At 54.8% G+C, this 23,489-nt stretch overlaps 2 protein-coding genes across 8 annotated transcripts in view; both read left to right on the top strand.

Annotated features, from left to right (window-relative positions):
- Window positions 1–11,260, top strand: part of Grk6 (G protein-coupled receptor kinase 6) — a 15,184-nt gene extending 3,924 nt beyond the window's left edge. For 2 of the 7 annotated variants that reach the window (XM_028771964.1, XM_028771962.1), the window contains exons 2-16: window positions 315–410; window positions 1,296–1,408; window positions 1,520–1,597; window positions 1,917–2,017; window positions 2,306–2,398; window positions 2,498–2,561; window positions 2,679–2,819; window positions 3,102–3,292; window positions 4,004–4,041; window positions 4,130–4,219; window positions 5,198–5,406; window positions 5,494–5,631; window positions 9,122–9,259; window positions 9,342–9,476; window positions 9,664–11,260. In XM_028771964.1, coding sequence (XP_028627797.1) covers window positions 315–410; window positions 1,296–1,408; window positions 1,520–1,597; window positions 1,917–2,017; window positions 2,306–2,398; window positions 2,498–2,561; window positions 2,679–2,819; window positions 3,102–3,292; window positions 4,004–4,041; window positions 4,130–4,219; window positions 5,198–5,406; window positions 5,494–5,631; window positions 9,122–9,259; window positions 9,342–9,476; window positions 9,664–9,669 — 1,631 coding nt within the window. In that variant the 3' untranslated portion in view covers window positions 9,670–11,260. Of the gene's footprint in view, window positions 1–314; window positions 411–1,295; window positions 1,409–1,519; window positions 1,598–1,916; window positions 2,018–2,305; window positions 2,399–2,497; window positions 2,562–2,678; window positions 2,820–2,926; window positions 3,293–4,003; window positions 4,042–4,129; window positions 4,220–5,197; window positions 5,407–5,493; window positions 5,632–9,121; window positions 9,260–9,341; window positions 9,477–9,663 lie in introns of those variants that run through there. The other 5 variants (XM_028771961.1, XM_028771960.1, XM_028771967.1 and 2 more) reach the window with 4 other exon arrangements.
- Window positions 11,261–14,430: 3,170 nt separating this feature from the next.
- Window positions 14,431–22,949, top strand: Prr7 (proline rich 7, synaptic). Its single transcript, XM_028772130.1, has 3 exons — window positions 14,431–14,583; window positions 21,582–22,230; window positions 22,386–22,949. The coding sequence occupies exons 2-3, from the start codon at window positions 21,819–21,821 to the stop codon at window positions 22,781–22,783; spliced, it is 810 nt and encodes a 269-aa protein (XP_028627963.1). The 5' UTR covers window positions 14,431–14,583; window positions 21,582–21,818; the 3' UTR covers window positions 22,784–22,949.
- Window positions 22,950–23,489: the final 540 nt, after the last annotated feature.

Genomic DNA, 23,489 nt, shown 5'->3' on the forward strand with positions numbered 1-23,489 from the left:
CACCTCCACCTGGCTTTTACTCTACTTTCCTAACCTGTAGACTTCCCACTGAGCTAGGGGGAGTGAATGAGGTGGAGCGTGTTGCTGAGATGCCCTCATTGCTCATTCTGGTCATCATCCAGGGAGCCCTTAACATAGGCGTCCAGAAGGACCGTGTGTGTCCTGGAACTTGGTAAGGGGATGCTAGAGTGTGTGGAAGAAGCCCGAGGTTCCTGCCACAGCAGGCTTGGGCTGACAGGGCCCTGTTCTACATGTTAAGGTCGGAGGCGGTGGCTCAGGACTCAATGCGACCCAGCTCCTGATTGCTCTTGCAGGTGGCGGCGGGAACCGCAAAGGCAAGAGCAAGAAATGGCGCCAGATGCTGCAGTTCCCCCACATCAGCCAGTGTGAAGAGCTTCGGCTCAGCCTTGGTGAGGTGTGGGTAGAGCCTCAGGCTGCCAGAGCAGACTTGGGGGCTAGCCATCCCCAGACATTGCCTTGGCCATGGACGGGGTCCCTGTGTGTGTGTGTGTGGGGGGGGTGTCCAGGAAGATGGAGACTACGTAGTCCAGTTTCAGTTCCTGGGCCTGAAATGGGAGAGGGCAGAGAACTGAGACTGACTGGTATCAGCAGGGTGGGCATGGGGAAGGGAGGAGGGCTGGGCTGCAGGAGGGGAGAGAAACGTAGGAAAGGAAGCCAGGTTTGGAACACCAGTCCTGTGCTTCTGAGCCTTGCCTAGGCCAGACCTGAGGGTGCCCATCAGAGTTAGAGCAGTGTGGTAGCTATTTCCAGAAGGGCTCATCCTTCCTGCCTGTTGGATGAGGCTCTGAACAGGACCTGAGGTGGCCCAGGCCTCTGCTGATGGCTTGCATGTGGCTTGCATGTGGCTTGCATGTGCCTGGGATGGAGGCCCGGCTGAGCGCACCGGAAGCCACAGCTTCCTCCCGCACTTTCGCCAGGCAAGCAACAGGTGTAGACTTGGGCTGGGCCGGAACCTCACAGACCACACCCAGCTCCAGAACTGTGACAAGCAAGTAGCAGGAGGCCACAGGGAAAGGAGGCCTGGTGTCTAGAGCCCAGACTCGTGGCTGTGTGGCACTGAGTTGAATTAATTGTCCCCTCTGGGCCCCACAGCCCCCAGGTTACATTGGAATTACAGTGGCGCCCATCTGAAGATTGCAGGGAGGGTCTGAAGAGATGATGAGTACCACTCTTTGGGGCTAGAAGTTATTGGATTCTAGATGTGGGGGTATAGACCAGCGTGTCCGGCCAGTGAGTTCTAGGTCTGTGACAGCAACTCCCCTCTTGGCCTTCAGAGCGTGACTACCACAGCCTGTGTGAGCGTCAGCCCATTGGGCGTCTGTTATTTCGTGAGTTCTGCGCTACAAGGCCTGAGCTGACCCGCTGTACTGCCTTCCTGGATGGGGTGGTGAGTATCCCACCCCAGGGCCCAGCCCAGCACTGAGGGCAGACAGAGGTGCTGGCCCCTGACCCTCCACCCCACCACATCTGTCAAGGGTCTTTCCCTCTCCCCCTGCAGGCTGAGTACGAGGTGACTCCTGATGAGAAACGGAAGGCATGTGGACGCCGACTAATGCAGAATTTTCTGAGCCACACGGTGAGTGAGCAGTGACGGAAAGATGACAGCAGGAGGCAGGGCCCAGTGACAACAGGCACAGGAGTGACCACAGCCCGGGCAGTGAGTGCCCTGGCGCTGTTCCAGGCAGCCCCAAGGGCATAGAGCCCAAGGGTTGGGCAAGCTTGGGTCAGGCAGCCTGCCTTAAGGGTCGGCAGAAAGGGGGCTCAGGGAAGAGGCAGCCGAGCACCAGCCGCCCACAGCCACCCTTGGCACCCACAGACACCTGGCAGTGCTGCCCAGGGGTAGGCAGTTGTCCATGGGAGCCCTCTGCATTGAGCTGTCTGTGGCGTGTCCCTAGGGTCCCGACCTCATCCCTGAAGTCCCCCGGCAGCTGGTGAGTAGCTGTGCCCAGCGGCTAGAGCAGGGACCCTGCAAAGACCTCTTCCAGGAGCTGACCCGGTAAGGCTCAGTACCCACAGGTCTGCAGTTGTGCCCGGGAAGGGGGCTTCTGTGGGCCCTGAAGTCTGTGACAAGCTCAGCTCCTCTTCCTGTCCAGTTGTTTGAGTTTGGCAGTTGCCTCCCACCCTCTATCTCTGCTTCAGCGTGGAATGCATGTGTCCAGCCTGCCCAGTGCCTTAGTGAGAAGGCTGCCCAAGGGGAAGGACGGTGCTCTGTGCCTGAGCATCGTCGTGGGCGGCCTGGGCCTTCAGACTGAGGCTCTCCTCTAGACTGACCCTCTCTCACCAGGCTGACCCATGAGTACCTAAGCGTGGCCCCTTTTGCCGACTACCTCGACAGCATCTACTTCAACCGTTTTCTGCAGTGGAAGTGGCTGGAAAGGTGAGCTCCTCCCAAGCTAGCCCGTGATAGGCCAGGTTATGGGGTCTCGTGGCAAGCCCTGCCTGTGGAAACACTTGTTCCTTTTAATCTTGCCTATAGGCAGCCAGTGACCAAAAACACCTTTAGGCAGTACCGAGTCCTGGGCAAAGGTGGCTTTGGGGAGGTAAGTGGCCACCTGGTGTCCTTGCAGAGTACTAGATTGGGTATGGTGGGCCTGGACCCTCCCACCTTCAGCAGGAGCATGGCTGGTCCCCATTCATTCCTGTCTACCTGGCCACAGGTCTGTGCCTGCCAGGTGCGGGCAACAGGCAAGATGTATGCATGCAAAAAACTGGAAAAGAAGCGGATAAAGAAACGGAAGGGGGAGGCCATGGCTCTCAACGAGAAGCAGATCCTGGAGAAAGTGAACAGTAGGTTTGTAGTAAGTACACAGGGGCCCGCTCCCTTCCCCGGTCACACCGTCCACTCCACTCTCCAACCGCCAGGCTAAAGTCCCTCCCTATTGCCAGAGGGACTGCCCTCTGCCCTGTCCCTTCCTGCCCTGGACAGTACCCAAGAAGGGTGGGGTCGGAGTGCTATTCCAGCCTCAGGAAGCCTGCTGAGGCCTAGGGAGTGGCACACAGAAGATTGTTTGGGTGGCTGCCATTAGCATGCAGGAGGCTGAGTCTGCTCCTGTCTGAGGGTGTGGGTCTCCTGAGCACAGGTGAGCTTAGCCTATGCATACGAGACCAAGGACGCGCTGTGCCTGGTGCTGACCTTGATGAATGGCGGTGACCTCAAGTTCCACATCTACCACATGGGCCAGGCTGGCTTTCCTGAAGCACGCGCTGTCTTCTATGCTGCTGAGATCTGCTGTGGCCTGGAGGACCTGCACCGGGAACGCATCGTGTACAGGTAGGGCGGAGCTCCGACAGCTGGCTGTTCCAGGCGTCGGTCCTTCTCCTGGACAGGGACAGCAGTTAGGTATGATAGTGACAGCTCAGGCTGCCTGCTAGGCTGGCAGTGGAAGTATCTGTGCTGGGGGTTTCTCTGACCACAAGCCAACACTGGCTCCACACAAGCTCCCTCATGTCTGATAGGTTTGATAGGTTTGGGCATCCAGCCTGCTGGCCAGTGTGTGAATTCTGATTCTTGTCACTCTTCTCTGTGTGACCTTAAGCCAGTCCACTCCCTGCTTCCAACATGAGTTCAGTTTCTGTGGGCTCAGAAGTAGAGAGCCCTGCTTGTGGCTATAAATAGGCCTTTCATTTGAACCTCCCAACAACCCTCTGAGGGGATGGAAGAGTAGCCTCATGTGACAGAGAAGGTAGAGTTGGCCACCAGGGGGAAGGAAGCTTCAACATCCCAGGTCAAGTCCAAGGATGACTTCTAGGGATCCCTCTCCCCAGGTGGGTCCCCCCACTGGGTGGGAATCCTTTTCTTTGGATTGGAGTCATTTGTCATTAGCCTAGAAAGTTCCTGAGGTCCTGGCTGCCGCCTGGGGAAAACAGAGCTCTTTCACCCTGCTCCATGCTTGAACCCGGCAGGCACTTAAACTACGAGAGGCTGGCTCTCTGTCTGCTTCCTGGAAAACGGACATCTGAACCTGTGTTTCTCTCCCCATAGGGACCTAAAACCAGAGAATATCCTTCTGGATGACCATGGTGGGTGAAAAGGCCCAAGTGGGAGGTGGGATAAGATGGAGAGGCTTAGCCTACTAGTAAACCCCCCTGCTTCAATACCCCGACCCAGGCCACATTCGTATCTCCGACCTGGGACTGGCTGTGCATGTGCCCGAGGGCCAGACCATCAAAGGACGCGTGGGCACTGTGGGCTACATGGGTAAGTCCCTTTGAGCTAGTACACCAGTCTCCTCGGTCCCCCCCTGTTGGCCTAGGCCTGGCCTACTTACTGTGGACTGGGGGAGGGAGGGTGTCTACCTTAGAGAGTAGATAGATAGCCCATACCAACACTGCTACTGCTGTGTGTGTGTGTGTGTGTGTGTGTGTGTGTGTGTGTGTGTGTGTACTGGGAGACTAAGACTTAGCCAGGTCCCAACATTGGGAACCCTGCTATTCATTTGCTGAATGATTATTGAACACGTAGGACTAGGTAGGCCTGTGAGGGTGGAGGGAAACACATCCATGGCCCATGCTTGGATAGCTCACCATTCATGGGGGACACAGACAGTGGAGACCTAGCCTGTGGACAGTGTGACACAGTAGAGTCTAGGCTCTCCAGACTCCATCTTAGGCTAGGCACTACACTTTTTGCCTTCTTTCTCCTGCTGTAACCCCTCACCAGAGCCGCCTCCTGGAGGGCTCTGAGGTGAAAGGAGCCCGCCAGGCAGGTAGGAGGCAGCTGCCAGTGGGTGTTTGCATCTCTTGTGAAAGCCAGAAGTTACAAATCAGTAGCTACATGGTCCTGATTTGGCATCTGTTAATTTTGAAATTGAATTGTTTTTAGAATAATTTGAATTGATAGCCAGCATTTAATAAGCCAAACAACTTAATGTAAAAAAAAAAAAAAAAGTGGAGGGTTCTTGGTTGGATATGTATGATGTAGCTCATAGGCTACATGCTTGACTTGACATTTGTGTGGCCCTGGGTACACCAAACTCTAACACTAGGGCCACCCCCGCCCCCCATGGAAACAAAAGCAATCAGACAAGGAGTTCCTTGATGTGACCCTCCCCTCAGGGAGGCCATTGGCATACCTGCCTACCCAGGGGATGTTTGATCCTCCAGTTTTTGTTTTTGGGGCCCGAGGACCCTCTGCTCCTCACTCCCTACCCGGCCTGACTCCTGGTCCCCTGCCCAGCTCCAGAGGTGGTGAAGAATGAGCGCTACACCTTCAGTCCTGACTGGTGGGCGCTAGGCTGCCTCCTGTACGAGATGATTGCAGGCCAGTCACCCTTCCAGCAGAGGAAGAAGAAGATCAAGCGGGAAGAGGTGGAGCGGCTGGTCAAGGAAGTGGCCGAAGAGTACACGGACCGCTTCTCCCCACAGGCACGATCACTCTGCTCTCAGGTACTACAAGCCAAAGTCTTAGCTGGGCGGAGCTGGGGTACCTCACCCACTCAGGTACGCTCGCTTACCACCACTGCCCTTCTATAGCTTCTCAGCAAGGACCCTGCTGAGCGCCTGGGGTGTCGAGGAGGTGGTGCCCGTGAGGTCAAGGAACACCCCCTTTTCAAGAAACTGAATTTCAAGCGGCTGGGAGCCGGAATGCTAGAGCCGCCTTTTAAGCCTGATGTAAGTCCTACCCTCCCTTGCTAATGGTCAAGCCAAGCCAGGGCGCGGGACAGGGGATGGGTGATTTGGATCAACAGCCAGGTCACTTTCAGTGCATATGTTGAAAAAACCCCTAATGGCTTGGACTGTCCTCCACCCCCACATGGGTATGTGTGAGTGTGTGTGCGTGTGCGTGTGCGTGTGTGTGTATAGGTTGTGAAAATGAAAAGCCCAACATAATGTGGGTTTTAGGGAACTAGGTTGGGATGGAGGTGGACATGGGGATGCTGAGGGAGCATCACAGGAACTCGTTTCCTCTCTACTGATTGGTTAGCCTTCCATGCTTCATGGCAGGCATCTTTCCCCAGGGAATGTCATTGGTGACCTAGTGGCTCAGGCTCGTGTCTTCTTAGCTAGGCACACAGTGGACACAGAGCAAGTCTTGTTCAGGAATTTGAAATGAAGTTCTAAAACTGTTTGCTGAAGGGCCTCACTGGACACCCAGATCACATGCCTTCCTGGCCCAATGGAAATAATCCATTTCCAAAAGAAACTAAGATGGTGGTGCCAGCAGGGGCTGTTGAGCTAACTGCCCCTCTGCAGCCAGAAAATTATCCCCCTCAAGTTTTTATTTTAAAGTATTTATCTTATTCTTAATTACTTGTTTGTGTGCCTGTCTCTGTGTGGGTATGTGTATGTCTATGTATGTGTGTGGATGTCTATGTATGTGGGTGTCTATGTATGTATGTGTCTGTATGTGTGTCTGTGTGTGGGTACGTGGATGGGAGTGCACTTGCCACAGAGGCCCAAAGCTTCGAGCCCTCCTGGGAATGGAGTCACAGGTAGTTGTGAGCCTCCACATGACTTTAGTTTGAGGAATCAACTCAGAGCCTCCACAGTGTCAGTGCAGACTTCTCACTGCTGAACCATCTTTCTAATCCCAGAATTCCCCTCAAGAGAAGCATCTTGTGGATTGGGCACCCTGCAGGCACTTGTTCTCTAGATATTAAAACCTAACAGCAGAAACCTTGCTCAAGCTCATGTCAAGTCTGTTGGTTCATTTGGCTCAAGGCTCTCTGGGCCATCACTAGGCCTTCATTCTGGGTTGCCAGGACCCTCCCTTGACTCTTCCACTTCTCTGTAAGAACCTGAATTCCAGTTTCTCTTTAATACCAGAGGAAAAGTTCTGATTGTCCAGGATGGGTCATGTGCTTGCCTCCCTCCCTCCCATAAGTTTGTGGACATGGAGTCCTGTGATTGACAGTTTGCCACTTGGGAAAGTCTTGAGGTAATAGGGTCACCAGGTTGGTGGCTGTCAGCCACATGTGATTATGCATTTGACAAATACCTGAATATCTGTATGTGTCAGGTCTTGGAGATACTGAGGTTCATAGAGCCAGGCCTCTAGTGGAGCCTATAGCTGCAGTGGAGAGAAATAACCAAAATAAACTAACAAGCAAAGAGTGCTTTCAGGTAGTCCCAAGTCTGACAGGAAAGAGAGAGCAGGCTAAGAAGGCAGTGATGCGGGTGTGGTCATCTCAGACAGGGTAATCTGAGAAGGTAATGCTTACGCAGAACTGAAGGACAGAGCCTTGCAAGACTAGAGGGCATGGGCATTAGAGGCAGAAGGGACAGATAGGCCCTGAGGCCCTGTGGCAGGATCAGCCTAGGGACAGGGAACCACCACCATGAGGCCAGAGTGTCTGGAGCAAGTATGTAGAGAACAGTTACAATCAATGTCACGATGTTCTAAGGATGGCAGGAGACCTTTGGGTTTCCGGTCCAATGTGAGGTATGGAAATGGGTCCTAGAGGATGGGTGTGAGCTGGGGAGAGGCCAGCGAGGGGGCCTCTGAGTGATGGCTCACACGAGGGGGGGGAGCCTCAGAGTGATGGCTCACATGGGGGGCGGGGGCTCTGAGTGATGGCTCACATGGGGGGGCGGGGGCTCTGAGTGATGGCTCACACAGTGGGTGCCCTCTGAGTGATGGCGCACACGGTGCTGATGAGCATTGTCAGTGAGCTGGCACTTGAACCAAACAGGTCTGACTTTATCGTGCTGCCTCTGGCTAGACTGGCTGCACAGGTTCATTCCTACTGTGTACATCATCTAAATAGTCACACTGCCTGTGGGTCATCCGCTCACAGTTAGAAATACAGTCAGTGTCTTGGAACTTAATGTTAGAAGCAGCAGACGAAAAAGCAAACTTAACAAAATGCTTTTTTTTTTTTTGGTTTTTTGAGACAGGGTTTCTCTGTGTAACCCTGGCTGTCCTGGAACTCACTCTGTAGACCAGGCTGGCCTCGAACTCAGAAATCCGCCTGCCTCTGCCTCCTGAGTGCTGGGACCAAAGGTGTGTGCCACCATGCCCACCATGCCCAGCCGACAATACATTTTTTAAAAAAGATTTATCTTTATGTATATGAGTACACTATAGCTATCTTCAGACACACCAAAAGAGGACATCAGATCCCATTACAGATGGTTGTGAGCCACCATGTGGCTGCTGAAAATTGAACTCAGGACCTCAGAAAAAGCAGCCACTGCTCTTAACCACTGAGCCATCTCTCCAGCCCCCAACAATACATTTCTAACAACTCTGTTGAGATGAAACTCACAGTTAACACATATAAAGTATGCAGTTCAATTGAAAGAGTCATGTGGCTGTCACTACACAAGTTGAGGATGTTTTCACCAGCTCTGTCAGAACATAAACCAAACCCGATGTCCATTAGGGTTCCAAATCCTTCCCTCCTGCCCTAAGAAACCACAGCTGTCTTCATGTAGTGTAGGCACTTGAGTTGTGCGGGTAGATATGGGCGTGCTGAACACGGCCCTCTGTGACTGGCGGCTTTTACTAAGCATGCTTTAAGGTTCATCCATGATGGAGCATTCTTAAAAGCTGATTGATACTCTATTACATGGATATAAGATAAACCGTATTCATTCCTAGTTGACATGACGGTATTTTTCTTTTTTGGGGGGAAGGGCTATCAGGAATAATCCTATCTACTGGTTTTGAGATGAGGTACCACTGTATTGTCTTGTCCAGTTTTGAACTCGCAAACTCAGGCATTCTGCCTCAGCATATTATCAGTAGGTAGGTTGGTAGGTGTGTGTGTGTGTGTGTGTGTGTGTGTGTGTGCTGGGGATTGAACCCCGAGCCTAAAACATACTGAGCAAATGTTCTATCACTGAACTACACCTCTAGCCCCATAATGATAATACATTAGTGGACGTCCTTTGTGGTAAGATTTTGAAAGCAGCATAGATTGAAAAAAGAAAGTAGCCTTCAAATGCAGAGGCCAACTCCCAGCAGGACCTGGGAGGTGGTTGCCCAGACCAATCCAGTCTAGGGTCATGATCCTAGTCTACAGAGGCAAGACAGGCCTCAGACACAGTGGAGTGCTGGTCTTAGAGTATGTGGGGTACCTCGCTGCTCTCTCCACATCAGGGAGCTGCCAAGAGGGGCAGCCTCAAGCCCTCCTGACTCCTGCCTCTTCTGCCTTAGCCCCAGGCTATTTATTGCAAGGATGTCCTGGACATTGAACAGTTCTCTACAGTTAAAGGTGTGGATCTGGAGCCCACAGACCAGGACTTCTACCAGAAGTTTGCCACGGGTAGTGTGTCCATCCCCTGGCAGAACGAGGTAAGGATTATCCTGTGAATGGGATGAAGTTCAGGCAGGGCACCCCTGGGGCCAACCCTCACAGCTTCCTGTTCCTGGGTAGATGGTGGAGACTGAGTGCTTCCAGGAACTCAATGTCTTTGGGCTGGATGGGTCCGTTCCCCCAGACCTGGATTGGAAGGGCCAGCCCACTGCACCCCCCAAGAAGGGATTGCTACAGAGACTCTTCAGTCGCCAAGTAAGTCCTAGCAGTGTCTGACCTGGGCCCCAGCCTGCTCCATTGGGAGAGTGGGAGGGAGGCAGAGCCGGTGCACACCTGCCCTGGGAGTGGGCATCTTCCAGCGGTGCCTAAGGTGCCTCATTCCTGCCTGCCCTCCCCAGCCCCCCACGCCTGGCTGGTCTCATGGCCTCTTTTCTCTTTCCAGAGGTGAGCAGTGTGGGCTCCTCATGGGTTGGCCTTGCTGCCTGACTGTGGGGAGCCCCAGGCAGCCCTTCCATGGCAGAGGCGAGATGTAGGAGAAAGAAGTCTGGTGTCCACCTTACCCGCTCCCCCCCTGCTGCTTGCCTCCCTGCACCCTGACCCCTTCAAGCTGCTAACCTTGCTTAGCAACTGTCTCCTTGTGCCTGAGCCTGTCAGGGGGATGGACAGAGGCCTTGCTCTGACAGATCCTGGGAGCTTCCTAGTCTGTCGCCAGAAAGCTGTACCCTGACACCACCTGTGTTTGGCCGAGCTGCTGCTCTGAGCCTCTTGTGGGAAGCCCACAACCCTCTTTGGGCATAACACTGGCCTTGGTCAGCCTTAATGGTGATTAATGGCAACGCTGTGCCTCTCTCCCTTCATGTCTTCCCTGTTCCTCCAGGATTGCTGTGGGAACTGCAGCGACAGTGAGGAAGAGCTCCCCACCCGCCTCTAGCCCCCAGGCGGAGGCCCCCACCGGCGGTTGGCGGTAGCAGCTACTCTCAGTGACGTTTACAGTTTTGCACAGTGGTGTTCCCCATTGTCCACGCAAGTCGTGGTCTGTGGAACATAGCCGGAACTGTCCCCAGTGTCCTCCGTTTCTCAGCCACTGGCCCAGCTGAGTTTGACAGGGCCTGGGCCATCTTGGGACAAAGGTGCGTCCCTTCAGCTCTTCTCTGTGGAGCTCGGGGCTTTATGTATTTATGTATTTGTACGAATGTATATAGCTACCAGGGCATTCTTAACTCCACCCTGGATCTGGCACCCCAGGGCAACCAGCCCTGGCCAGGAGAGCCAGGAGCTGGCAAGAGGAGCCAATGCCAAACTCCAGGTTTCTAGGGCCCAGTCCAGATGAACAAGCAAGAGTGTGGGCCAGGTCAGACCTTTGACCACAGCATTGCACTGGCCACCACCGACCTCCAAGTGAGACTTGTGCCTGTCTGTTGTGGACTGAGGCCACCACCTTCTGGTTGTCCAATGCTTTCTTTCTTCCTCAGCATATGTCAGAGCTGGAGATGGGGTCTTTGTATCCTCTAGGCCTGGGTCATAGTGTAACCATAGACTGAGCTGACTGGGACCCATCAAACCACTGCCCAAGGTGGCCTGCTTTCTGCCTTCCAGCTCCCAGAGCACATTAGTCCTTATTCTGGGTCATATCCTGAAGACACCTTTTTCAGAAATGCCCCAATCCAGGCCATAGGAGGGGTTAGAATTAGTTCTCCAACATTCCAGAATCCCTCATAAAGTAGACATGTGCCCAGCAATAATCCACCCTTCCCTGTGTGTGCCTGTTGGGGGCAGGGGTGCGTGTATATCATTGTGTGAAGAAAGTAGGGTAAGGCTGTGCCTAAGCCCCAGACCCCAGCCCTGGCCTTTCCCAGACTGTGATGGCTGTCCTGATGCTAGTTAGGACAGCATGGGACCATAAGGCCCTGGCTTTTCCATATTTAAAGCCAATGTAAGCTGCCATGTGTCTCTGTGTGACCAATGTGAGCTGCCAATGTGTCTGTGCAAATACAGTCTGAGCACAAGGCTGGCCAGCCACCCCTCCCTGCCTCCTTTTATTTCTGGTGTTTCAATGATTCTTCCCGATTTCTTGGCCCAGCTGGAAAGCATTGGAGGTACACCTGGAATGGGACGAGGGGCTGCCCTTCTAAAGCCCACGAGTCCTCAGGACTTTTCAGGCAACCAAACCTTGGTGTGGTGATTCAGTCTCTGCGTTTTACCACTGCTAAGTGGGACACAGCCTTAGATCCTGGTTTGGGTGTATGTGTGGCTGCTACAGAGGCAGCTATATCTCGGTGGTCTTTAAGCTTTCTGAGGTCAAAATGGCCTTGTAAACTAGGGCGTGGCCTGGAGAGGCAGGTGGGAGCTGTTGTTAGAAACCTGCCCTGAGTTAGTGACACACTGACCTACTGTGTGTCCATTCTGATCTGGCACACATGCGTGAGATCCAGGACTCTCTTCTTTTAAAACGCTGTGGGTGGGCAGAGAGTAGAGGAGATTGAGAAAGACAGGTGTGACAGGTAGGAGGGGCCAGCACCTGAGTCAGAGAGTTCCTGAAGTTAGCACTGGCCAGGTCCTGAAGCAGTCACCTGGGAGACAGGAATTGGCCAGAGCATTTTTGGGGGGCAGGGAACAGAAGGCTATCTGCAAATTCTAGGGGCCAAAAGCTGTTTAGCCACAAGTTCCTTAGCTTCCCAAGAGTCCCCAAAACTACCTTGCCTGTGAGCTGGACACCAAGTACTGTGAACACAACAGCCCTGGGTACATGTCCTAATCTGGTGACTTTTGAAACTGACTCTGCAGTGGCCCTTTCTTGTTGGAGGATACAGGTCCCTTGCATATCAGCTCTAAGAATAGGAACCGGGCAGGGAGTCGGTCAGTCTGCTTCCCGGGCTGGCCTGGAGCCCACCAACACATTGACCACTGTGTAGGTAGGCCAGACTGGCCCCAGACCTGATTCTCCTGCCCTTCCTGTGCTGTGTAAGGATTGTGTACATGTGCTGTCACACCAAGCTTAAGCAGCCCCTGACTTATTAGTTGCTGACATGTGCCTTCAGCACAGGCCTCCTAGCGCTTAGAATGTTGGCTAATGCTTCTATCCATGCAAAGGAAATAAGGTGCTCCAGGTTTTTTCATTGGGTAGGAGAGAATCCAGATGAAGACAAGGTAGGCAAGGGTGAGTGGGTGCTAAGGGGTGTCACGAAGTGCCCTGCCTGCTGCTAGGTCCAGACCTTTTAGCCTCCTTTGGGCTAGGAGCCACCCAGGGAACTCACTGTCTAAGGTTAGGTTTACCTTAGAGCCTTGATGTTTCCCAACAACTGTCAGACTCTACTCCCTACCCAGTCTCTGGTGAGAGCCAGGGACCCAGATGGAGATTGAGGTCCCTGGCAGCGGAACTCATCTGGTAAGCAGGGAGGTGAGGGGACAGGAACACTCCGTGTGCTCAGTGTTGTGGAGGACAGGGCTGAAACTGTAGGGACAACACTAAGCCGTGGGCCCCAGAAGTGTTGGGGTTGACACTGTAGGACTGACCATCTGTGCCTGGGCAGAGCCGGACGGACAGCTGAACTTCAGCCGGGAAAGGACTTGCTGCGAGAGACAGTTGGTGTTTGAGGTGACTGACATGCTGCCAGTTTGGAAGGCTGTACTCTGTGTATGTGATCCATGGGAGGCTGGGAGAGACCCTGAGGGTTTTAAGGGTCTGTCCCCCCTCGCACAAAAAGCACCCTAATATAACCTGGCAAACCATTCTCTACTGTTCCCATCCATGTGAGTTAGGTGGTAGTGGGCTTACATACTACACACACACACATACACACACGGCACGTGTGGACATAGCTCAGTGGGACAGGTGCTTTTCTAGCATGTGAGAGAGGCCTGGGGTTGATCCCCTGTACAATAAGGGAAAAACAAGTCAACTCAGAAAAGGGGGCAGGGCCCCTGTTAGTTGCTAATGTTTCACAGGAGAATATGACTCCCAGAAAGAAGCAAGGAACCCCTGCTGGTTCTGTCTTGTCATTATTGAGTCTTAACTCTTGAGTCCATGGAACCCTAGTGGCCAAATTAGAAACCAGTCCAGTACATTGTGGGACAGACCAGTCCAGTGTACTGTAGGACGGGATTTTTGTCAGAGGCCTCCTTTGATGGCCCCATGGGTTGGTAGGGAGCAACGAGTATCCTCCTGAGACCCAGCTGTTCACGCCCAGGGGGTGAACTAACCACTGGGCAGCTGTTCGGAGTAGGCATTCTCCCCCACCCCAAGGCGTGAGTCAGCTCATTGGTCAGGCGTCCTAAATGTCACCTGTGTGCTTGTGTTTACTTGTTCACTTCTTTTTACTAGAGCTACTGGGAAAGACAGTTTTCTTCTCGCTGGGGATGGATGGCAGAGCTTAAATCGAGCCGTGGAGGCCGTCCATACCACCATTTGGGGGGCAGTGTGCATGATAACAGCTTTTGAACCACCTGGAACCAACTGAAACAGAAGCTAGTTTAGCTCTGGGTTCACTGGTTTTATGTGCCCTTTCCCCTTGGCCGCCAGTTTATTTAAGTTCCTGCCTCTCAGAGCCATAACTGTCCCAGTTGACACGGTGGGGGGTGCTTTGGGGAGTTCACCCTTAATGCCATAGGGAAGCTGAAGTAGAAACAGTAGAAAGGCAAGCACAACCAGTGTCAAACTTAAAGGAAGATGGAGCCAGCTCTAGACAGTATCTGTTCCCTTGGGATGAGCATGCCCATGAAACCTTAGCAATTTAGCACTCAGGTGGGTCTGTGATGCTTCTCAGTAGGTATGTAGGAAGGTATACCTTCCGAAACAGAGTGGGTGGAGTCCTGAGTTGAGAGAAGCCACACTGGGGTGCTGACTTCTACCCCCTGCCCCCATTACCTGTGTCTGAATATGCCCAGGTTGAACCTGTGTCTCTGGGTTCTTTACCTCAGCTGCTCCGCTAAGCATCCGGCGTCTATGCCCGCAGAGATGCCGGTGTGTCCTTCACCCCCAGCCCCTTTGGATAGCCTGTTGCCTGGAGCTGTACGGAGTGTACTTTTTCTGTGCTGGGATGCCCTTGGTGTTGCGAGCCCACATCCTCTGTGCCGCGTCTGGGTGCGGCAGGTGGGTCCGGAGTCCCACCCACCCCTTCCCTCGCAGCAGCCTCGGCTGCGTGTAGCAGGGGGTGGGGGGATGCCTCTGTTGGCTGCGCGCGCGCGCACGCCAGGCTCAGCACGCGCCCGTGCGCGCGCCCCGCGCCTCCAGCCCAGCGCTCGGAGCGGCTTTCGTTGCCACTGTCTGCTCCCTGGGGCCGCTGCCTGTCCAAGCTTGGGGTTCTGTCCGCTGGGCCGCTTGCCCCGAGGCAGGAAGACGAGTTCGAGGAGGATGCCTGGGCCCGTGAGTACCGCGACGGCTGCGGGCCGGGCGGGAACAGAGCGCGGGCGGAAGATGGTTTTCGGGCTGATGACCCTCCCTGCGGGTGGCTCAGAACCCTAGCCTGGTATCGCCACCCGGACCCCACCGGGACAGCGGGCAGCCCCTCCCCCAGCCCACACCGGAGGGAAGGAAGGAGGGGAAAGTGAGCGAGGGAGCCCGAGCCGGGCGCGAGCAGCCACCAGTTCGCTTGGAAACCGTTGCCACAGCAACGGGGTTGCGCTCCCCGGCAACGCGACTGCGGGGTGGCGACGCCCCCTCCCCCACCACGGCCGGGGGCGCGGGACGGGGGGAAGGGGGTGCAGTGTGGAGAGAGCATCGCTCTTCTGGCCAGTCTGGGTGTGCCTGCCTCAGCACGTCGAGGGTGGGGGTGAGGGAGAGCGGCTCCGTGGGCACGAGCCGGCTCCCACGTGGCTGCAGTCGTCGCAACAGGGCTCCCAGGGTGGCTGCAAACGTGGAGGCGGCCCAGACCCTGGGCCTCCGGGAGAAAGGCCTGGAGGTTGAGTCTGGGGTCTCTGCCTGGTAACTACCATTGCTAGTATCACCACTAGGGTGGTCTCCCGTTCCCTTGAAACATGGCCTGATAGAAAATTGGATTCTCAGGGGGTGGTTTATTTTATTTTTATTTTTTTAAAACTAAAGAAGAGGGAAGAAGCTAGCAGCGTCCCTTCTCATGGCCAGGGCATGTGCCAAATCATGGGCCTGCGGTGGGCCTCTTCTTGGTGTCCTAGCCACCGTTCTCCAGGGAGGGATAAAAGCAGAATAGGACACAGCTGATCCAGGAGAGCTGAGTTCCAGACCAGATGGGAGCGACCCAGCTCATTGTCTGGACCACAGTGCCCCTTTCTTGTCTCTGCACAATGCCTTGACTGTGTGGGGTGGCATGGAGGTTGGCCTGCAAAGAGGCCAGTGCCACATGGAGGTGCCCTGCCCAAGGGAGCTCCTCGAATGGCCGCTGAGTCAGAGGAAATGACCTCTGGCTCCCCTCCCAACCTCCCCTCATCGGACAGTGTGCTGGAGAGAGAAATGGCCCCCCTGCCAGCAGGACCTGACTCAGCAGAGGCCAGCCCTGGCCACAGGCTTCAGATACAGCATTCCTGAAACCACAACCAACCATCCCTAGGTTTCTCTTTCTGTCCAGTGAAGTATCTGTGCCGGGATCTGGGGCGTTTGAGGCCTTGGCATAAGATGCCCTTAAATGGGTGCTACCTGGGAAGTCAGGAAGGGTGACCTGGGGAATTAGTCACAGGTTCCTTTCATTCTTTCCCTGCTCTGTGTGCAGTCTGCGTGTTCTACATCCACAGTCTCCTAGCCTTAGAGCAGTAGTGCAAGGTAAGTTTGTTATCCCTGCTTTAGAGATGGAGACACTTGGGGGCTCAGGAAGTAAGGGGACTTGCCCAAGGTCAGACAGCAGTAAGCAGGATCCTGGGTTTCCAGTGCAGGTGCCCCTGCTGACATAGCCCCTCTCAGCCATGGGATCCAGGAAGGATCTAGGTAGAGCTTGCCGGAGGAGCATCAGGCTGCCTTCACGGTCCTCCAGTAAGGAAGTTCCCCATTTCGAGCCTTGGTGCACCTTTTCTTCTCGCTGAATCAGCTGGCTTCTTTCTCCCTCACATGCAGCACAGGGTGTGCTATTGATAGGCTGCCTTCTTGTCTCCTCCCTCCATTTTCTCTCTAGCTGACTCCCAGCCTCAGGCTGGCTGCCTTAGCCCCTTATCTCTGGTGTATAGGCTCACTGGCCTTTTATGGCTTGTAGTTCTAATAATGAGACAGTCTGGCAAATCCAGATCCCCACGGTGCTGGAGCCCTGTGGTTGCCCAGACCAGTTGAGAGACTGGGACCCTCCATGGGTCTCAGGGCCAATGGGATGAGGGACGTAGCCAGGTGCCTGTTCATCAGTTAATGTCACCATGCAATATATGGACTTCATGTGTCTAAGTCATCCAGGTTTTGAGATCATGCTTAAAACTGACCTTTGTGCAAATGTTGGGAAAAAGGAATGTTGAGAACAAGACACATCCATGGACTGTGTTAAAAGCTGAATATCTGTCTCAAGTCTTGACCCTGCATGCAATCCATAGTAAAGTGGGGGTTTCTGCTGGACCACCACCACAGTGCAGGGTGCCGGCCTTCAGTTGGCCACATGTACTGTGTACATTAGACTTCCAGTGTTTTTACATCAGCTGTGTCCCTACTACCCGAGACTGACTTTGGCATTATTGGACAGGGTTGGGTTTTTTGTGTGTTTTAGGCTTATTCACTTTGTGTTTGAGTGTTTTGCCTACAACTCTGTGTACCATGTGTGTGCTTGGTGCCTGTGGAGGTCAGAAGAGGGCATCAGATCCCTGAAACTGGAATTTCAGATTGTTATGAACCACACTTTGTAAATGCTGGGAGCTGAACCCGGGTCCTCTGCAAGAACAAGTGCTCTTAACTACTGAGCCGTCTCTCCAGCCCCTCAGCCAGGTCTCAGCATCTCTGTTCTAAGGGTTAAGAAGCCACCTTAGGTATGTGACTAGGATGCAATCAAAGGGTTAATTAGGGCAGAAGCAGGTTCCTCCTAGTGCTTGACGTGTTAAAGGGAGCTGCTCCTTCTGAGGCATGAACATTATCTTTCCCTACCACGTGGCCTCCTCCCTTGCAAGAACAAATCATGTCCATGCTGAGTTGAGGGATGGAGACACTGGGAACCACAGAAATGAGTTTCTGCTATGGCCTTGAGCTTTCACTGCCCCCATATTCCTCCACGGCCCCGGACAGGGCTAGAGCTGAGAAATGAAGGCCTAAGGAAATCCTCTGTGTCCACACATCGACCTGGACTCCAGTCTCTGATGTCCTGTGGCGATTTCCTTGTGGTGGGGTCAGATCACAGATCCTACTGAGGTTACTGGGAGTGGGGTTATGGCAGATCCGTGCAAGGCTGACCCTGGGAGTCAAGTTCAGCGCTCTCTGGTGTCAGTACATCTGTGTCGCCGTGAGAAAGAGGTGTAGAAATGTCACCTGTCTTCCTGTATGCCTTGCCTGCCATGATTGGACTCTGCAGTCTTCAGGGCTTTCCAACAAGTGAGTCCATGTCTCGACCTCTCGAGTGGTGCTGAGACCACAGCTGTAGAGGCTAGTGACACCTTCAAGGACAAGTGACAGCAGCTTCTCTCCTCAACCCTAGCCATGCACACCACACACTACACTCAACCACTCTGTCTCCTCAATATCATTTTTGCTTGTATTCATAGATGACTGGGTTTTTGGTTTGGTTATAACCCAGTCCAACTACCAGTCGTACTGGTGCACACCTTTAATCCCAGTACTTGAGAAACAGAGGCAGGTAGATAGATCTCTTTGAGTTCCAGGACACCCTAGTCTACATATTGCCAGGACGGCCAGAGATATGTAATGAGACTGTGTGTTCAAAACAAAACAAAACTCACCCCTAAAGGGCTAAGAGGTGGATCATGGCTTTTTTTCCAGTGATATTTCCCAAGATGAACTATACACAGCTTTTGAAGTGTTGCCCTCTCCTACGGCTAAAACACCTTACAGGTATCTGGACACCTCCAGTCACTTCCACAAGTGGCCTTTAGCTACTGTGTGCCAGTTGATCATGCCTTTGTTAATTCTCTAGTGCATTCCAAGATCACTAGGCTTTATCCTCATCCAGGCAGGGCCATGAGGTAGCTCTGGGTAAACATGTCCAGGGAACAGTGGAGGAGGCCAAGAGGCCCTGGCAGGAACTCATTCTAGAGACCATGATCTAGGTCACGGGGTTTCTCTGGCATAGCATCTGCTGGGAAATTGTTAGAAATTTGAACTCTGAAGCCAGGTATGGTGGCTTTTGCCTGTGAACTCGGTTTTGAGGGAGGGAGGTAGGGAGGGAGGGAGGGCGGGCGGGCAAGAGGACTGTGATGGAATTCAAGACCAGTGTGGGTGACCCAGCCTGCTCAAGACTTGAAATGTGAACCCCCAGACCTCTTGAATCACATGGTGGTGGTGCTGCTAGCTCTCTGGCTCCTAACAAGCTCCCCCTCCCTGCATTTCAGACACTTGTACAGGTCTCAGAGGTACCATTGCAAAACCCACCAGCCACCCCCAGCCCAGAAACAGACAACTCGGTGACCTTTGCAGAAATTAGTACAATCCTTATAATAGGGATTCCTGAGGAAACAGGGAGCTAGCACAGTGGTTAGGAAACACCTGGAGTCTTGCTTTCATCCCTTGCTGTAACCCCAGGATGGTCTAAGAAAACCCAGCAAAACCATATGCCCTAAATGCTACACAAATCAGGACGAAATCCTAAATAAATAATCTGCAAGAAAATAAGGCAAGAAAAAAAAAAGGAAATGAGTGGACGAGTAACCTGGCAGATGGAAGGAAGGGTCCACCAGGAGGGCGTGGTTCCCAGCAGGGGAGGCGGGCAGGCGGCAGGTGTTTGCTATCAACATCTGGAGACAATGAGTTGTGAGAGCAAGATTCCAGGTCTGAGTCTTCTGATTCCCCCAGCTATGGCCAAAGCAGCACAGAGGCAGGGAAGGGCCTCGGGCCAGGGGGCTTTGAAAGTTTGTCCTGTTCGATAGAGCATCTCAGATATGCATGGCCCTCTCGATGTCTATGGACAGAGCAACTCTTATGGACTAGAGATTATACAGGAGAGAGGCAGCAGGCCAGACTGTGGCCCTCTGTACCCCCTGCAGGAGAGTGTTTAGCATTAGTTGGACAGTAGAGCCTGGCTGTTGTCAGAGGCCAGGTCAGCGATGTGTTCCCAAGGAAGAGATTTCTCTGACCCTCTGCACAGTGCAGCGAATGATGGTTCTTACTCCTTGCCCAGCGACAGAAGCACACAAACTTGGAGTCAGGGCTAATGCCCAGTCTGGCGAGCTAGGTACCCTTAGGGTGTAGCTTCTGCACTTTGTTCTGTGTTGAGCCTGAAGCTGCCACTCTCCACCAGGTGTTCTCAAGGTCTCAGTTGCCCAGTGCTGACAGACACTGCGTTTCATTCACAGCTCGACACATGGGAGTGGACAGTGACGGATTCAGACACAGACTAAACCTTAGCACCTTCTTTTGGCTGTGCTGCATGAGACAAGGCTCTTGCTTCTGAGCTTGTCACTTCCTCTATCAAAGGATGGTCAACCCAGAAGTGACAGGGTTAATGTTAATGTTCTTAAGATTCTGCATGTGGTGTCCTTGCCTTTCATCTAGCAGTGGGGAGGCAGAGGCAGGTGGATTGCTCTTGAGTTTGAGGCTAGCTGGGAGTACGTAGTGACACCGTGTCTCAAAAACAACAGAAGTCTACATGGGAAGAAGGCACAATTTCTGACGATCCTGACAGATTATTCTAAAGCTTCCCCTTACTTATATACTCTCAGACGGGACTGTAACATGTTGTCCGTGAGAGCCAGTCTTCTGGTTCAGGCCATCTTCAACATTGCAGACCCACAAGTCACCCCTGATTCTTGGCAGATCCTTCTAACTTAGCATCTTTACCTCCAAGCACGGAAATACCTTCTTTAACCCTGGACCGTTTCTGCCCTTTGGCTTGAAAACTAACTCTAGCTTGTGCCTGTTTCCTCAGAACATTCCTGTTCCTGAGGGCCCAAGGAAAGAGAACAACAGATTTAATTAACTCCCAGTGACTGGCAGCATCGTGTTTTTTATCTGGGCTGCATCACCATGGCAGCCTCGTGGTGGGGTTGTCAAGGGGGCGGGCAGATCTATTGTTCCTATCCTTGTCTGCTCTGGAACGCAGGCCCAGGAGGAAAGGACTGGCACGGGCACCAAGTGACACATGGCTGAAGGCAGCCAGAGAGTCAGACAGGAGCCATCTGGGGAGATGGAGTGGCCAAGGCCTGGCACCCTTTCAGCCCGAGTCTTAAGCTGATTGTGGGCACGCCAAGGGCAGGCGGTTCCTTGAAGCTCCTAGAAAACTGTCCTCCCCTCAAGCTCAGTGGGCCAGGGCACGGTGGCTAGGGCCAGGTTCAAATTAGCGCTGCAGTCTGTGCAGTTAACTGCTCTTGCAGTTCCCAGCTGTGAGTTAGGAATGTTACCCAAAGGGCTGTGTAAGCTGTTGGAAGAAGGTATGCAAGAAGGGCCCATTTCTGTTGGGGATTGATGACCTGTCTGTTGCTTGCCTTTAAGCAGTTCGGGCTCCCAACTTCTCCCTCCCCAAACCCCCCACCCGTGCAGAGATGTCCTCAGCCTCCTGCTGTGATAGGAGGTGGACGTAGAGGCCAGTGTTTATCGTGACTGCAGGACTAGGTGGGTCCTAAAGACAAATCTAATTTTCCACCCTACTACAAAGAGGGAGAGGAATTAGTGGAAGGAAGGGGGAGGGTTGGAAGTAAGAGAGGTGCAGCCAAGTGGGGTTTGCGCATGAGTAGGTGGTGCGGAAAATCGAGTTGGGGCTAGAATCTGGCTGGCAGAGGCTCCCAGAGGAAGGAAAGCTGGCCTGGCCCACGCCCAGCACACGGTGTTGGGAGCAGACAAAGGCCGGGCTGGTGGCATGCAGTGGCTGCCACTGGACGGTCTCTTACAGGCGTGGCTAATAGCTGGAAGCAGTGCAGGACAGAAACTGGGCTCCAAGCGGGCTGCTGGTGGGCCTCCAGGAGGTGCACTGCCCCTTTCCTCGACCCCAAAGCACCCCGCGTCGAGACTACTCCAGTGCCCCGGTATTCACAGCCTCCGAAACCACCTCCATTCTGACCCTGGGGTCGCGGGCAGACTCCGCGCGCCCCCTGCTGGCCCTTCTTGGGTCGCGTCGGCACGCGGTCGCCAGGTCCCGATTCGGGGAAACCCTATCGGGGAAACCTCGGGGCGTGACGTCATCCCTCGGTGACGTCACCCGGCCCCCGGGGAGTGCGGGGGTTCCCACCAAGGAGGCATCCCCGGCCCTGCGCGGGACGCGGATGCCGGCCGAGAGTCACCAAGGATCCCGGCGAGCCTCGCTGAGCTCTGTGTCTGCCCCGCAGGTCGCTCGCGGCCCCGGGTGAAGCAAGCCCGCGCCGGCCGGCGCCATGGAAAGGAGCGGGAACCACAGTTGCCCCCCGCCGGCATGCGCGCCTATTGAGCCCCGCCGCAGGCAGCCCCCGGCCGCAGGTCCCCGAGTGACACTGGCGGCACCTGGGAGCGTGGCGCGGCCCCGGGGCCACGCCGAGGAGCCCAGCGTCCTGTAAAGCCGCCGAGGACCTGCCGCTTGTGCCGCAGCCATGGTGATGTCCCAGGGCACCTACACGTTCCTCACGTGTTTCGCCGGCTTCTGGCTCATCTGGGGTCTCATCGTCCTGCTCTGCTGCTTCTGCAGCTTCCTGCGCCGCCGCCTCAAACGGCGCCAGGAGGAGCGACTGAGGGAGCAGAACCTGCGCGCCCTGGAGCTGGAACCCCTCGAGCTTGAGGGCAGCCTGGCTGGAAGTCCTCCGGGCCTGGCGCCGCCGCCGCCACCGCACCGCAGCCGTCTGGAGGCGCCTGTGCACGCGCACTCGCACGTGCACGTGCACCCGCTGCTGCACCACGGGCCCGCGCAGCCGCACGCGCACCCGCACCCACACCATCACGCACTGCCGCACCCACCGCCGCCGCACCTCTCCGTGCCGCCCCGGCCCTGGAGCTATCCGCGCCAAGGTAAGGCTGCGCTTCGGCCGGCGAGCGCTCCCTGCCCGTGCCGGAGGCGCCCACCCTTAGCACCGGGAGAAGCGGGCTGGGGTGGTGGTGGCTGGGCGAGGCTTCCGCCCGGGTCCGGCGGCTTCATCCTCACCAGCCCGCTTCCCGTTCCGCAGCGGAATCGGACATGTCTAAGCCGCCGTGCTACGAGGAGGCGGTGCTGATGGCCGAGCCGCCGCCGCCCTACAGCGAGGTGCTCACGGACACTCGCGGCCTCTACCGCAAGATCGTCACGCCCTTTCTGAGCCGCCGCGACAGCGCGGAGAAGCAGGAGCAACCGCCTCCGAGTTACAAGCCTCTCTTCCTGGACCGGGGCTATACCTCGGCGCTGCATCTTCCCAGCGCCCCGCGGCCCGCCGCCCCCTGCCCTGCCCTCTGTCTGCAGGCGGACCGTAGCCGCCGGGTCTTCCCCAGCTGGACCGACTCAGAGCTCAGCAGCCGAGAGCCCCTGGAGCACGGAGCTTGGCGCCTGCCCGTCTCCATCCCCTTGTTCGGGAGGACTACAGCCGTATAGAGGGGCGCCCGGCGTCCCGAGCCCCACGGGCGAACTCCTAGCCTGACTGCGAGGCTTTTTAAATGCTTCCCTTGGACTGCAGGGAGGGGCGGGGGGAGGGAGGGATTTCTTACCCTGTTTGTTACATTTTGAGGATAATAAAGGTGTGTGATCTGCTTTGGTACAAGCGGAGGGGGATACTGGCTGCTTTAAGCACCAGGTGCTAGTGACCGGGCCTGTGAACCTTAGGGTGCCTGAGTGCTGGCCTTGGGAGCGGAGGGCGGACGGACAGAAATGAGTCGGCCTTCGGAAACCAAAGGTTGCTTCTCAAGGGCGGGATGGTCCATCTCCTCCTATCCTGCTTTTGTGCGCCCCCTATAGCCTCGGAGGTGATAGGAGTTGGGAAGCGGGTCGTGAGCGCCGCGGCCCACGCCAGATCAACCCCTGGAGGCCCAGAGCAGCAGCCCCGAAGGGATCTGGATTTCTTTATTAACAGACATGAGCACGACCCATTACATAAGTTTGTGCTTAAAAAAAAAAAAAAGTTAATGTGAAAAAGAACCCAAGCAGAGAGGAAGGGATTGGGGAGGGGCCACCCAAACCACTGGGTCCCATCAATAAGCCCTGACTTGAATCACGCCTAGGACCTCCAGCCTGGGACCTGCCCGGCAGGAGAGGGCGGGAAGCCAAGGGGCCCCAGGTGAGTCTTGTAATTCCTTTCGACCAA

The sequence above is a fragment of the Grammomys surdaster genome, unplaced genomic scaffold (genome assembly GCF_004785775.1).
Source record: "Grammomys surdaster isolate TR1022 unplaced genomic scaffold, NIH_TR_1.0 211, whole genome shotgun sequence".
NCBI lineage: Eukaryota > Metazoa > Chordata > Mammalia > Rodentia > Muridae > Grammomys > Grammomys surdaster.

Bases quoted from the DNA above. Each gene is read 5' to 3' on its own strand.
- Prr7 (XM_028772130.1), top strand. From the start codon at position 21,819: ATGGTGATGTCCCAGGGCACCTACACGTTCCTCACGTGTTTCGCCGGC. The intron at 22,231-22,385 runs GTAAGGCTGCGC...CCCGTTCCGCAG, and splicing joins CTGGAGCTATCCGCGCCAAG to CGGAATCGGACATGTCTAAG.